A 16,219-nucleotide genomic window follows, 5' to 3' on the forward strand; every position below is an offset into this window, starting at 1 on the left:
TAGTTCCCGGACTCCAAAAATTATGAAATTTTGGATTTCGACTAATTGTAGGGCGGAGAATCCGATTATGAAATAATCCGGATACCCCTAAAGAACCCAATTTCCTGGGATAGGACAGTGATATTTACATCGAGTGCCCTGGCCCTAATGCCTGAGGCTTAAGCCCATGTACTCGCTCTCTGAAACGAAATAATCACCAAGAAATGTTCCGTCTCTTCCAAAATATGTTACTTTTTAGTGTTTTATGAAAATATACGTAGGGAAGCGTCTATAAATGACGTAGCATTTGAGGGGGGAGGGGGTGAGTCTGGGATTGTGTGACGATCCATGTATTGGGTATGGGAAAATATGCTACGACAGGGTTTGACAACCATAAAAACTCAATAAATATCGAATCAATCAGCTTTATTTTGTAATAAACGTCGTTTCAGTAGTCGTTGATAAGCATATTGTGTAAACCATAAATCCTCACAATAAATTTTAAATTGATTGTTTTATTCAAGCATATCTTCATCTGATTGGGCTTCCTTCATCTGTTCCTGTTCGGCGATTTTTCGTGGATCATACTCTGGAAGCAAAAAAAAATGCGTAAGATTTTATAAGGAGTTTTTGATCAAATGTTAAACTGAAACCACAGACAAACAGACGTCTCACTCTACTAACTTTTCATCGTTACCATTTTTAACGGTTAGTTCAAATATTTTGTAGTTCACAAATCACTCGATCACGGCGCTCGCATCGTTTTTACTCCTGTTTGACGTTTGCTCACTACCGCCACCTACTGAGTGGTTTGCATAACATAGCTTGGTTAGCATTGGGCGATTATGTTTTCGTGACGATGACTTTTATCACAATTTGTTCCAAGTGATACGTCTGTTTGTCTGTGCTGAAACTATATTAGGGGGATTCACTTAACAGCGTAAACTGATTAAACGTCGCGATCATCAAGGCAATCTTTGATTATTTCACTCGCCAAATCATGAAACATTTCAAATAAGCAGAAAATCATGGCTTACCCAGTAATTTTATCTATTTAGTGAGTACCCCTATTATATTTCCTTATAGAAAATTTAATAAGCCACCGTTGAGCCAGGATCCTGAATTATGTCATAGAGAACAGTCATCCAATCTATAACTATTTGTGTCTCAAATAGGAAATCAAATCAGAATGCGTTGAAAACGATAGCGCCATTGAACACATTTGTTGTCTTTGTTTCTTGTGCCTACAGTATCGGGCAATAATACTGTACCAAAGCTGGTTTCCATATAAACAAGTCAACTTTAGATTTCCAAATCGTAGTTATTTCTTAACCTATTGATTCAATTTTTCTGTGATAAACTGCAAAACACTTAAATTTCTGGAAACTATTGAAAAGTTCAGTGATAACTATCAATACAGTAGTTACGAATAGGTTGAATTTTGACAATAAAAATGCAATCATACAGCTTGGATTTGCTGGTTGGGTCACGACTGCGCCTCGATTAGCACATCGTATTTGTTTGTTGGGGCATTACTATCAACTGCTCAAAATGCTCTACTCGTGCAAGTGATGTTCCCCGTTTTTTCTCAGTTTTGCCTCTCTGTTTGGATTTCGTTCGCACCATGGCAAGCTTAGTGGTCTAGTGGCTACCGCTTTTTGTTCATATGCAGAAGGTCCTAGGTTCAATCCCTGGCTCGTCCCTTTCCTCATACTTTCATCTAATTCTCTATACTCTTTCTCTACATACACCTCTTATGCCTCTTATACCTCTTACTAAAAAAGCCGTTTCCCTTCCTTCCAACTTTCACAACACAATGTAAATCTATCATATAACGCCTACAAGTTATGCAACCAATCGAACTGTGTCACTTCATAATCATTTTCACACAATCTATAACTTCACGTCTGGCATCCAGGCACCAATGCGTGAACCCCTATGCCAAAAATAAACATTTTCCAATAAAACTCCGATATCCGCATAACCTTGTGCAGGTACAAAGCCTGCAACAAGCGACTGCAATCATCATTTCCCCTCCCCATCCCCACATTGACCCGCAACCTGACGTAGCAGGCGCCATTGTCGCCTAAAAATTGAAGATCATCTCTTCTCATACACTGAACATGCTTGTTAATCCCTAGCAGCTATCTCATTGGTTCCTTATGTGAGTGTAGCTGATCTGGTGATACTGTAGTAGCAACTACGGGTGGTCAAATAAATTCAAGTTCAAGCTCTGTTTAGGGTTCGTTCGATTCTTCGCGACAAGGCAGAAGCCAAACAGTGCTCCATAGCATGCAGCAAAACTCTTTTGATTTAGAGTAGTATTATCAATCCTAACTGTGTGTTCTCCACGCCGTTCAGAGTAGTTTTCATCTTTCATCTCCCGTCCTTATCTCAACACATTACGGCTCGCGGCATATAGCTACTGCGGGATGCGTTGAGCTTCTGATAGAACTTCCTTGTTTCTGCAGAACGGCAATGCATTTCCATTTCCTCGAACTCCGCTTCTTTTTGGCATCGTTGTTGCTCTCAAAAGACACGGATCTGCTGTTTACGCTTCTGCGTGTATCGTTCCACGTCCTGTCTGTTATTGCAGCAGTATTACCGCCCATGATGCGATCTCAGTTAATGCGCATCACCGTCAAGTAAGCAGGTATTTTCCTGTTCAGAATGTCGTGAGTTCAATCCCACATGATCGCACTTGTTAGTACAAATAATTCTTTTTTTTTTTTGTGTTTGCCATAAATTTGTAACAAACTACTGTGCACTTTTCTGAGATTCACAGAATGATCGGTAATTTTAAAAATCATCGAACTTTTCACAGTACCTACGTAATCTCAACAGTTACGGTGAGATATGTAACCGTAATCCGTTATTTTTTCTAAATGTGTAGAGTCTTGAACTTTTTGCACATCATTTGGAGAAATTTTGTCTTAGATTGGATGTCTGTCTCTATGTGGTCTGATTTTTAAATTCAACGTGCTGACAAACCGAAACGGTGTTTTTACAAACCTTGATCATATTCTTCCGGAGAACGAGCTTTCCTTTCTCTCTCTAGCGTCTGAAGGAAATCTTGTTCAGCAGCTTCGCACGCAGCTGAAATAAAAAGGTTAAATTATAATGAGCTATCTGTTATTTGTGGGAATCCCACATGAAATGCTAATATCACAGACAAACAGACGTAACACTCTAGTAACTCCCGTTGTACACCGATTTAACTGCCAATTTGACAAGTTGATGGTTGGCCAAAACTCTTATATCAATCAAACCAATATGAGTTTTTGTTCTTCAGTAAAGAATTACTTAACTGAATATTCATTAGATGTTTCCACCTACTCGGGTTCGTGATTATGTATTGAATCGAAAAGTGTTGGAAGTGCTACGACTGTTTGTCTGTGCTTAAATGTTGAAGAAATAATTGGGCTTTTGAGTTATAACGAAAACGTTTTCCATATTTTTACAAAAGAGCACCTTTTTGATGTTTTGCATTGATTTTCAAGATATTTTTTGGATCTTACTCTTAATCATGACATTGCTTCACAAATAAATCCTATAGGACTTATATATACAGGGGATAGACAAAATGATCGGGACAGGCAAAATTTTCACTTCTCAAAAAATATTCAAATAGCTGTAACTTTTTGAAAAGTGCATCAAAAATTCTCAAATTTTTACTGAAAAGTGGATCAACTAGTTGTGTATAAGTGGACAAAATTTGAAAAAGATCGGGCAATTCTGCACGAAGTTATAAAGATTACAGAAAAAGGTATATTTTTCCGATAGCAAACTTTGAGCTGTTATATCTCCGGATTCAATGAACCGAATGCAATGAAAATTTGACCATATATGACTTATACAATGAGCTTTGAAAAACTTTTGACTTAACTTAAAATTCTTAACACGGAAGAAAGTTATAACGATTAGATTATTTTTCTTATAAATCATCAAATTTTCCTTAATTTCAACATCGTTTCAAAATTCAAGATGCTAATTCTTGTTAATTTATATTCCCTCTAATTGTCTTGAATATAAATATGTTTTGAAAGAAAGTAACAACATAGCCGGCAATTCATTGAAAAAGTAATGGGATGCATATTAAAAATGGACCAATTTACTAAAAAATCATAAAATAAATGAAATCGCTATAACTTTTTCTTTTGTGAATAATTTCAAGTTGAGTCAAACGTTTTTCAGAGCTCATTATATAAGTCGTAAATGGTCAAAATTTCATTGCATTCGATTCATTGAATCCGAAGATATAACAGCTCAAAGTTGGCTATCGGAAAAATATACCTTTTTCTGTAATCTTTATAACTTCGTGCAGAATTGTCCGATCTTTTTGAAATTTTGTCCACGGATACACAACTAGTTGATCCACTTTCAGTAAAAATTTAAGAATATTTGATGCACTTTTCGAAAAGTTACAGCTATTTGAATATTTTTTGAGAAGGCAACATTTTGCCTGTCCCGATCATTTTGTCTATCCCCTGTAAGTATCTAGTATTTCAAAGCATTCAATACTCACATTGGCACTGGAATAACTTCGGCTTGTCGTCAACGTTGTCCTCCTGTCGGTGCAAACTTCGAACTTTGAGTTTCATTTCACGTGATTTCGCTTCCAATATTTTCTCGCGCCGGTTTTCACGTTCCAACATCTAGAAAGAGTTGTGTTACCGAAAACGTTAAAAAGAATTTATGCAGTTGATGCTTCTTACCGCCGTCAATAATGGTTTATCATTCTTGATGGACGTCATATTGTCGGACATTTCCAGCAGAAAAGTAGCCCCCTTAATGCTACCGGCTCCAACCAAATACCCGCCCTCGTGAGCACGCAAGCACCGTAAGCTCTCGTCACAAACTTTGATGCTCAGAATGGGGTCACTTTGTTGCTGCAACAGGTCCCATGCGTCCAGAACACCATCCACGCGGCTGACATAGAATATCGAGTAACGGGTCGGATTCCAAACGCCATCGGTTAACATCACCGAGTGGTGTTTCGTCCATATGATGGAACTTTCCCGGCAATCTTCGGACCAAATGCGAGCAATCCAATCGCCAACCGTGAGGAAGTTTTTAACGAACGCCGGATTACGGGTCAGGGAGTAAATCGGTCCGGTGTGGCATGGAAGCTGTAATTAGAATGAACAATGGATTATCATAATTTTAAAGTTATTTATTTTCACTGAACCAGGCTCTAGATTCCTCTTATTGATTTACTGTCACAACATAGGGGGTAGGGCCCATATCGCCAGGTATTCAGCATGGCCATGCTGAATGTGGAGGAGTTTAATTCTCGGTCATTCCAAGAACTTTTCGTAAATGAAATTTCCTTGACTTTCTTGGGCATAGAACATCTTCGTGCCTGCTCTCAGTTAATAGCTGTGGAAGCAGGCTTTGTCCCAGTTGGGACGTTATGCTAAGAAGAATAAGAAGACATTGTGTCGGGACTGGTAATTGAACTCACGACCATCCGCTTATGTAACAAACATTGACCAAATTCGCCACGGGCCCGACTAATCTTTAGCCTATTGTATTTTCAGCCTTATGTGCATTCATTTTCATTTTCATTTTGCAGCATTTGGTGGGGCAATGAGAGCGCAAGTCAGTCCAAAGCCGATGATAAGGAGGGGTAATGGCTGAATAGTCTTTGCTGACCACATAAACGCCATGGGATAGGAAAAGGGTATTTTGGTGTGGGATTAGGGTGTTGGTGCAGACTTGACGATATCAATGCTATTCAGATGCAATATAATTTTAAGGCTCAATAGTGAATCGCATACCTTCCAAAACCAAAAAACAATAATCCACAAAATACCAAGCAAGTCATAGAAAGAAAAAGCGCCCGATTGTTTATTTTGTCAATTATAACAAACGGAAACTTCTACCCTCTCCGACTCGCCAGTCACCCCGGAAAAAATGTCCCTTCAGTTCTGGAAAATATATTATCCCCAATTAAGCCTTTAATCGAATTGTCCGCGTGGTCTTGTAGTACCCCTGCTAGGTAAGAATCAGTCATTGCCATACATATTAAATGCTAGACATGACCCCATGGATAGCATTTGCATATGTAAAAGCTTTGCTGATGTGACTTTCCTATTAGGCAATTCTCTCATCTCATGTTTGTCTTCAAAACCTTGTCAAGCTTAGAAAATTGAAGTTGATAAACAATACATTACAAGGTTCGAATTCCCATAGAATGAGATCATTCATTCGCACTACAACACCATAGGAGATAATACCACATTGGCTGATTACAGTACAAATGTGAAAAATCTCCCTTTTCCCCCTATCCGCAACCCGGGGACGCGCCCTGTTGGATTTCGAAAGCCTCGGAGAATATTACAAACCTTCAATGGCATTCCCATAAACTAACCCACATTGCCCATTCAGGGGTCTGACTGGGCCAATTACCCTCCCTCAGTTTGTAATATTCTCTCCAACTTGGAATTATATTTTCCCGGCACATAAATGACTTCGACAAATGTTCGATATACTATGCAGCGTCATGATCAGTATAACTATATCAGATGACTTGGAGATCTGATTCTTACAGAATTGTTTGCCATTGATTATACATTCAGCTATTCTAATCATTACTGCAAAGGCCATCGACCACATGCCTGAAATCAAAGCTTCCTGGAAGATATAATCCAAGCCCAGGGTATTTTCAGCCTTATGTGCATTCAGACTCTTACCCGAAAACCGTTTTCCCGAATGACACATTACCCCGAATGCCATTTTCCTACAAAACAATGTTTTTCAATACATATTGGGTTTCTTGTTGATGTTTAGACTACTGTGATAATTTGAGAATCCACTGAATCATCATTTCCCAGCGACATTTCACACTCATTAAACTGATTTTGTTTACCTGTTGTGCATCCGACGCGCCTGTGATGAACTAAACGGAACTTGTGTATGCCAGCCGCTGCGAAGTCGTGTGCGAAATTCGACTGTGATGATAATGAATTTCGGCCGAGTCTAAATGGGTGCAAATGTCGCAATAACACTTTTCCCTTAGAATTTCAGATGGGCAGAAATAGTTTCCACCAAATATTTGTAACTGACACTGCACTGAAATTGAATGCAAATAGTATGAACCTTACACACTTATTTCTGAATTGCCTTTTCGGTACTTTTTTGACGAGATTATAACAGCAGTACGATCTCGGTAGATTCAGTAATCGATTTTACTGAGGTTCAGTAAAACAACTGTAAAAATCGTATGGAAAAGGTAAACAATGCATTTTTGCTGAACGAGTTCGGTGCTCAGCAGTTTGAATGTCGTCAAAAAATTACCGAACTCGGTAATCAAAATTAAGTGTGTAATATCAGTTATTTTTCCTTCTTTTGTGCAAGTGCTATTCTTTCGAACCTGGGAATACTGAGGATGTAAAGCAATTATTTATTTTGAATATATAGAAATAGCGGTACTGTATGATAAGTAAGTGACAATTTCATATCATACTGCTGCTTTAGTTAACTCAAACTGTTCTTTGTGACAAGGCTTTCGACTTTGTTGCATGGACTGTGTACAACTCGCCAAGTACTTATCACTATAACAATATAAGACGAAAGAACAACCTATGACAAAAGAAGGAAAAATCTGTGTTAGGGGAAATGGGGGTAAAATGAACACCCTAAGCGTTTTGCAATGGAAATAAGTTAAAATATTTCTTTTTTATCATTTGATATCGTAGATGGTATTATGTTCTAAACATTCTAGAAGAAAAAAATCTCAAAACTACAGTTTTCTTTATTTTTTTTCGATTGCAAAAAATGACAGAAAACCGAGTAGCGAAAAACAGTGAGGGTAAAATGAACAATCGATGGGAGTAAAATGAACACATATTTAAATACTGTACTGAAAAAAATATTTGGAAAAAATGTACTAAAACAAACGGGTTTTCTAATAACAATCTTACTTTGTTGAAGTAAGATATGTTTTCTTAACGTTTTTACTCTAGTTGTGTAACGATATACGTTAGAGATTTCACTATACCGAGTTTGAACAAAATCTTGTAAAAAAATATATAAAGTTTGAACCAACTGTTCATTTTACCCCCAAGCTCTTTATTTTAAAGTTAGTTCTAAAATTTTATTGAAAAGCAAAAACTATTTTTTTTTCTTCATTAAATGTTTTAGGATTAAATCATTAGAACATGGTTTCCCAAACTGTGGGTCGCGACCCCCCAGGGGGGTCGCCGGCCTTCATGCAGGGGGTCGCGAAGGACAGTCGAATATTTTACTGTAACAGACAACAAATGAGGGAATTTCTATGGGGGGTCGCGAAAACCACATCTGCTGGCAAAAGGGGGTCGCGCGACCTGAAAGTTTGGGAACCTATGCATTAGAATATGGTATCACACATGTAGAAATTTGCGAATAATGGACGAATAGACTTTAATTACGCTTAGTTCAGTTTTACATCACACCATATTGTTTGCATGATTTTTGCTATTTTCCTCATTTTAAAGTGGTTTAGTTAATTTTTAAGTCCAATATCAGCAAAAGTACAATGATTTATGTTGTTGCATAGAACTCAATCGTTAAAATATGCATAAATAGCCTTAATGCCGTAAAACACACCCTGTTCATTTTACCCCCACTGTTCATTTTACCCACAATTCCCCTACATGCATTTGCTCCACATCATTATCTTATTATAAACGCCTAAGTCTAGAAAGAATAGCCTATGCACAAAAGAAGAAAAAAAAATAATGAAAATTTAAACCAATTTTCCACAGACATAAGTTTCCTCTGACAGTAACTATTGGAAACTATTTTTTTTTTCGGGGTAATAATCTATTCGGGGAAATGATTTTCGGAGACATGGGCTATTCGGGGAAATGGACTATTCGGGGTATAATATCATTCGGGGCATTGGAATTTGGAGTACTGGACCATTCGGGGATGTGTTATAGTACCCCTGTAGACCCGTGCACAGAACATATTAAATATGGCGTAAAAGGCGCAAGGGGCGCCTAATATATGAAACTGCAATAAAGCCCCTATCTTGGAAAAGAACTTGACAGCCTGAAATTTTACTTTGTTTCCAAATTTTGCAGTTGCTTTCAACCAATCTAACCAAAATACATTGTACCAGAAAAAATGCCATGCTGACCAACGTGGCCAGGTTTCGGTAAAAATAGAACATAAATAAGAAGTAAAAATTAACTGCCATACCCTATAAACAATCTTCTCCTGTGGTGATTTGCCCTTACGGTTGCAGGAAAACAGCATTCCCTGTTCCGTCCCACACATGAACCTGGTAGGAATAGAAGTCTCATACTCCAAGCAACTGACACCATACGAACGCGACAGGTCCTGCTCATCCGACTTGACGGGATCCATCAGCAGAGTATCTATGGGTTGCGAGAGTTTCCGTGTATCCCACCACATCACTTGGCTATCCGAAGACCCGGAAAAGAACTCCGTTCCACTTTTGGAGTTGATCCACAAGGTCGAGTTCACCGTAGCCCTGTGCGAGTGCTCCCGTTCGCTGATCATGACCGGAGCCTTTACGTTTCTGGTATCCCATGCGGCGACTTGCCCGTTGTACATGCCACTCACCAGCGTGGTGGGATCCTTTTGATTGTACTCCAGGCAAATTATGGAACTGTGGGGAGTAAATCTGAGCAATGGAGCATTCGGGTTCTCGATTTCCCAGATGTACGAACAAACGGCTTTGCCTGATGTTTCTTGAAAGTTTAGATTACAATGAGAGACTGCAATTTTTGAGCCACCATCGGGTGACCATGATAAATGAGTTACGGGCTGTTTGTAGATTGAGGGATCTCGGTAAACGTTCAAAGTTCTCGAGCTGCTCTTCTCCATGAGAGGTGCGGGGTCCAAGCCCTCGAAATAGTTCTCATAGATATTTACAGCATTGTTCTGATAGATACAATGCTCCATCGGTTTCATCATAGACGTCAGCTGACTAACGTAGTTCTCATCCTTCTCAATCTTTCTCCGATACCGAACCGTTTGCTCGGGATCCAAGTAGTTTACGTCCTTAGGCCATCCACCCTCCGAATGCAATATCCCACGGTTTTCATATTCAGCGCTTTCCGTATTGACCTCGCTCAAAGCCATCTGATTGCTGTATTGAGTCCCGACGTCCACCGGATCCCGAAGGATGTACTCCTTGAAAAACTCATGGTTGGCGGCTTCCGAAAACTCGACCTTGTTCTTGTCGGAAAACAGACACTGCCGTCCGAACTCGCGGCGTTCCTTCTGATACGGGTATTCGATATCCATTTCGCCTGGAATTTCACAAACTTATTCCGCACTTACTGGAGCCTTCAAACGGGACCAGATTTCACAGAAAACTCTAAAGAAATTTTCCTTCTCTTGTCAAGGTTGTTTACTTCCGTTAAACTAGGCTGAAGCGTATCGTAGTAACCGCGAGGTGATGGATGTTATGATGTTATCACGCTTGTTGATTTGGCGGCCCGGAGTGCGCCTGTCCCTTGCTTTCGACCATATCAACGCACGTGTTTTTAGTACATAAACGGTTGGCCCGCGTGATAACATTTCACAAAGCTTAACATTCAACAGGTGTTTCCGAAAGGATTGAGCGGTAATTACTTTAACACTTCTATAGAAGATGATAAATACCTGGCGTTGAGAACCACTGGATTGACTCTCATGCTCTCGCCGATCTGCGTGCTCGCCGATAGCATTTCGTTATGCCTCGGTCGATGCACAATCGCAGAGAATAAATGAGAAGAATTGTAACCGCCGTGTTGTATATACGTGTCGTCTTGTAATGTAATTTTTAGTGTTAATAAAGTTACGTTTTAATGCGTTTGTTATTTCGCTACGCCTGGGAGTTTCAATAGACTGCTATGTCTCCCGGCCACAACGAACTCCAGGTTGTAATAGTGGCAACGAGAAATTCGTGCGTGCAACAGTGAGGACCCGCGACACGTTAAGTTTTCCGCGGAGGAGAAGATGGGCGACGGCGACACAATGGACATCGGGCGGAGTGATCAAGCCCAGCGCCAGCATTCAGCGTAAATGGCTGGACAGGATCTGCAGCAGCGTCAGGTTGATCAGTGGCAACACTCGCCGGTTCTGAGGTCAGTATACCAGAACCAAAATGCACCATTCCTATCAGTGCCCGTGGAAATGCATCCTCAGCAGCATAAGAACAACAATCAATCCTCGCATCAAAACCCAGCTGGAGTCAATGAATGCCCCATTGACTCGCTACCATATGATGGGCAGTCAGCGGTACAAGCACCACCGCCGCCATCATCGTCAGGCCGGTTTCCACTCGATCGAGAGCAGTACTTCGATGAGCAGTTTCGGCAGATTCGAGAAGCCAGCGAGAAATACTACGGTAGTATGAATCGGCTGATGGAGCTCCAGTACCAGGCTTCTATGAGCCTCTGCACGAATCTGGTGTACTGCTCACTCCCACAGAATATTTGAAAACAGCGCGCACAGTAAAAGTCAAATGTGACTTTTACTGTGCGCGCTGTTTTCAAATTTTCTGTGGGAGTGAGCAGGACAGGGCAAATTCGTACAGAGGCTCATGGAGCAAATGAGAACATTCAACGAACAGACGCAATTGATGTTTTCTCTATAGCGCCAGTCACACGGTGCATATATTGATCAATAGTTGGCCGTTTTATGGATGCATTGAATGTATAATATTGTTCAAAAATAGATTGACATCAATCATTCAACTTTTCCCCTATCTTCCGTTTGATCAACCACACAGCAATATTTCCCCTCCATAGCGCATTTTTCTTCAATTTTCTCTACAATATTTCCCCACCTTCAAAATTGTTACATCAATCCTCTCGAAGATTGTTCAAACCATGGGTCAAATTATTCCATGGATCAATTGATTGGTTCAATATTTCCCCTCCAGATCAACCTATCATTCTTTCAATGCAGCAGCGCGTGAACGAGAACATCATCATTGCAGAGCATTCTGCCGTGTTGCCGTATTTTTTTAAAATTTAAATAAACAGCTATTGAAATATACTATACAAAAAAAATGAATTCAGATGTAATAAATCATCGAACAAAAAAACAATTTATGCAGAAGTAATGTAGTAAATTTATGCAAAGTTTATGTAAAATAATTTATGCAGAGGTAAATGTAATGAACCCAACTATTACAATGCATTAGTGATAATAAATAAAAAGTTCACAACATTTTTTGTGTAATCTTCTAACTCGGTTCGTGTCCCACCGAACTTTGCTAAAAATTACTGGTGCACTGGCAGTCTCTAACACCAGTTAATTAATAATTTGCACATTATGGTGGTAACATGCTTAGCTGCGTTACCTGTAAATTAGAAATACCCCCTTCTGACAAATAACACCCTTCGGTAGTAATTTTGTGTAATGTCGAAATATAAAGGTAATTCAGCAAGACGGCACTGAAGGTGTTTCGAGTCGCATCCCATGGGCTGTCCAAAAACTTTTCGTAATAAAAAAAATATGTAAAATGTTTGATTATGTAAAAATGGTTAGAAGAAGAAATAATATGAATAGAAAATTCATTTAAAAAACAAAAATAAAAATGTGACAGAAATGCATTGTATACATTATCTTCCGCATTATTGGCTTTGGGATTGGTAGGACTGAAAATCAACCGCACACCCACCGACGACGCATTGATTCAATAGAAGGCTTTGCTTTGCTAGCTGTGCACGTATGATAAGCATGCACGGATACTTGTTTTTTTTCTCTTTATGCATTAAATTCTCTCATACTGCCGGGAGATTTTCTCTCTGCTCGAACCTCGGCTTGATCTATCTCTCTGGAAAGGGGTGATGTCGAAGATATTGGATTGATACTTGGTTTGATCCTCGTGATTTCATCAATAATCCTTGAGAAAGAAATAATTGATGAAATCTGGAGCTCGATTTGAAAAGGTCGTATGTGCTTTTGTCGATTAAAAATTCGATCAGTTGGATTAGCTTATTATAGCAAAAACCGTTGAAATTGAACAAAGTTGATACATACAGCAGAATCATCACAAAACAGGCTTTCCGTTCCATCATTTAAAGTCTCCAAAATATCTACCATATTGCTACAATAACTAAAATAAACTGATCGAATTTTATATCGACAAATGTACATACGACCTATTCAAATCGAGCTCCAGAAATGGTGGAATAAAGGAAACAAAAAAGCGCTGCCAAATAAACATTTTCAAGCACAAGTTGCGCATCGTAAATTTTCATTAGATTATTTAGGAATAATGTTTAATATTTAATATTGGTTCATTATGTTTTATATCACATCTTTAATGTCCACTAACGTATATGCGATTTTCTAGTGTCTTTAGTATAAAATGCTAGAAAACTCAGTATATTTTCGACAGCTTTGCTCTTTTCGTCATGAGGTGTTATCTAAAGTCTGGTAAACTGAAAGTTGGCGCCACATCTTTGCCAATCAAACTGTTCACAACTAAGTTTCAAGATATTTGGACGACAAAAAACTCTTATGGCAAAGAGAGAAGCACTGCCAATAATACACAAAGTCACTTTCAAGGCATATAATTTAATCATAGTTCAGTAATCAATCTAGCTATAGATAAAACTGTTAATAACGAATAAAGCAAACATTTTCAATTATAGCCGAAACAAACAAATCAATATGGCAATAACCTCTTATCAGCCTTTGTTTTCCAAACCTCTACTGCTTTACATATTTACCACAGACAAACAGACGTAACACTTTGAACATTTTTCGATTCAAATCATAGTCACGAAAACATATTCGCCCAATGCTAAAAGGCCTATGTTTGGCCGACCACCAACTAGGTGGCGGTAGTGAGCAAACGTCAAACTCGAACAAAAACGATGCGAGCGCCACGGTTGGGCAGTTGGCCAACTATCAAATTTTGAAAAAGACCGTTAAATCGGTGTACGATGTGAATTATCAGAGTGTTACGTCTGTTTGTCTGTGTATTTACTATGACATTAGCAAAAATCAAAACTTGTTCGAACCTAACTATTATTTATTTATTTATTTATTTTTAACTTTAAATTTTGTAAGAGGGAAAATCCCCTTTGAGTGATTTCCAAATTTACATGTTGAAGTTCGAACCTAACTGTTAATACTTATTGTTTAAGCTCCATTTTGTATGAAGTATTTTGGTTCACCGGTAGAAGTTCATAACTTGTGTTAGAAATTAAAAAACATCAACCTTCTCAAGAAATTAGGAAAAATACATTGATGAATTAGTAAATAGATCCACTATTTACCAATCCATCATACTTATCCGAGAGATTGGGTTCAATAAATAAGAGTTTATGAATGCTTACAAAAAATCGAATATGACGTGGTAAATAACCAAATTTATCAAAACATTATTTTTTCATAATCATTAATGGAATTGAATAAGCAAGTGAAATATCGAAATTTGCACTTTTATAATGATCAAGTCTTTATTTTATTTACAATGCAAAAACGTGACACTTTATTTATTTCTAAAAATTTGCTTCCAAAGGATTCCATAAAATTCAATTGAGCTGGCCACCATGAACGCCGTAAACCACGCGCTAAATGTTGGTGAATTGCTATCTCTTCCTCACTGATGGAATGGTCTTCGCTCAATCTGCTGACTCTTTTACCCTGCTGGATTGATCGAATGAAACAACTCAAGGGGAAAGTTTGACGGACTTGGATGATCTTGATGGTTTGGTCAAACTGGATGATAGCGGTGGTTGGATCAATCTTTCGGAGGGGAAATATTGAGGATATGAACAAAAGCCTCAATCCTCGCTTTTGCAGGTTGGTCAGTATTTACATCAAGATTCAACATTATCATCCATGTTTTCCTCAATGAAAATGCATGCAATACATTTTGCAATATTTCCATCAAATTGTGTTTCTTGATGAAGTTGAAGGAACGATTGAACCTCTTGGTTGAATCAACTTATTGATAAGTGTAAATGGCACTTATGTTGGGCTGCTCGAGGACTGCAGCCAGCAAACGAGTCACCCTTCCCCGGTCAGCACACAACAAGAGGGAACACCACACAAGGCTTTGTTTCCAAATGATGTCGACACAACGGCGGCGGTAATAAATGAAGAGCAACCGCGGCAGCCACGAGTGGATCAGCTGATTGTTCCAGTGTCGACGCTTCTTGTGATGATCAACAGCAGCAGAAGCAAGAAATAAATAAAAAATCCTATTGCCGTACCTGCACCACCCGACGGCAGTAGTAATGAGGTTTTCGAACACGCTCAGCAGAAAAAGTGTGCATCAGAGGTGTTCAGGTCGTGCAATGTCGGATCACTTCGGGAAGCAGAAATTGTTTCCGATAAGCACCCACCGATCAGCGTTAAATCGGATCCAATGTTCGTGCAGTATTTTGTGGATCGATATGGGCATCGGATGGATTTGGCACGTGGACGTGCCTCAATGTTCAGCGACGTCTTCGAGTGGATGATACACAATGTTGGAATCAGGATCAAGCTCCGGTCTTCCGTACATCAGTGACTGTCAACCTGGTCACCGGCAACGCTTCCATCACTGTCCACCATCATCGCTCTTCCTGCGCCAGAAGACGTTTAGAGGGGGAGATGTTGAGAACCACTGGATTGTCTCTCATGCTCTCGCCGATCTGCGTGCTCACCGATAGCATATCGTTATGCCTCGGTCGATGCACAATCGCAGAGAATAAATTAGAAGAATTGTAACCGCCGTGTTGTATATACGTGTCGTCTTGTAATGTAATTTTAAGTGTTAATAAAGTTACGTTTTAATGTGTTTGTTATTTCGCTACGCCTGGGAGTTTCAATTGACTGCTATGTCTCCCGGCCACCCCGAACTTCAGGTCGTAACACCTGGTAAAACGGAGCCAAAACGCATAATTTCGAGAGCACACTGTTACGTTTGTTAATTGTTATGAACATTTTGTCAGTTTATTTTGTATATTATACTGTAATTTGTACATCTGTCTCTGAACGTCCATGTGCATTTGTAGCGCTCCAGTCATTTCGGACAATGATTCAATTAAAAATACGCAAGCAGTCCTTTTTTTTTCTTTATTCCTTGTTGGGTATATAAGTCACTGCGACCTGTTTTTAGATCTATTGTGAGAAATGCCCCAGTTTAGTTTAGCTATGTCAAGTTGACGTATCACCATTGGAGTTAGCAATAATCAAACCTTGACTGTAAGCATGATCCCAACACGGTGCCACAGTTCGGATGAACTGTACTACCGCAATGGCGTTTGTTCTCCATACATCAAGGGGTTCT

At 39.1% G+C, this 16,219-nt stretch overlaps 1 protein-coding gene across 1 annotated transcript; it reads right to left on the minus strand.

Annotated features, from left to right (window-relative positions):
• Positions 1-390: 390 nt before the first annotated feature.
• LOC115264574 (dynein intermediate chain 3, ciliary) lies at positions 391-10,374 on the minus strand. The gene is made up of 5 exons (XM_029868417.2): positions 9,166-10,374; positions 4,695-5,108; positions 4,505-4,634; positions 2,992-3,075; positions 391-568 (listed from the first exon to the last, which is right to left on the minus strand). The coding sequence occupies exons 1-5, from the start codon at positions 10,237-10,239 to the stop codon at positions 495-497; spliced, it is 1,776 nt and encodes a 591-aa protein (XP_029724277.1). The 5' UTR covers positions 10,240-10,374; the 3' UTR covers positions 391-494.
• Positions 10,375-16,219: the final 5,845 nt, after the last annotated feature.

This window comes from Aedes albopictus, chromosome 3, assembly GCF_035046485.1.
Source record: "Aedes albopictus strain Foshan chromosome 3, AalbF5, whole genome shotgun sequence".
In the NCBI taxonomy this organism is placed as follows: Eukaryota; Metazoa; Arthropoda; class Insecta; order Diptera; family Culicidae; genus Aedes; species Aedes albopictus.

Coding starts and splice junctions, on each gene's coding strand:
- LOC115264574 (XM_029868417.2), bottom strand. CDS start 10,239: ATGGATATCGAATACCCGTATCAGAAGGAACGCCGCGAGTTCGGACGG. Junction 4,635..4,694: donor ATAAACCATTATTGACGGCG/GTAAGAAGCATC, acceptor AACTCTTTCTAG/ATGTTGGAACGTGAAAACCG. Junction 3,076..4,504: donor GAAGTTATTCCAGTGCCAAT/GTGAGTATTGAA, acceptor TTTTTATTTCAG/CTGCGTGCGAAGCTGCTGAA.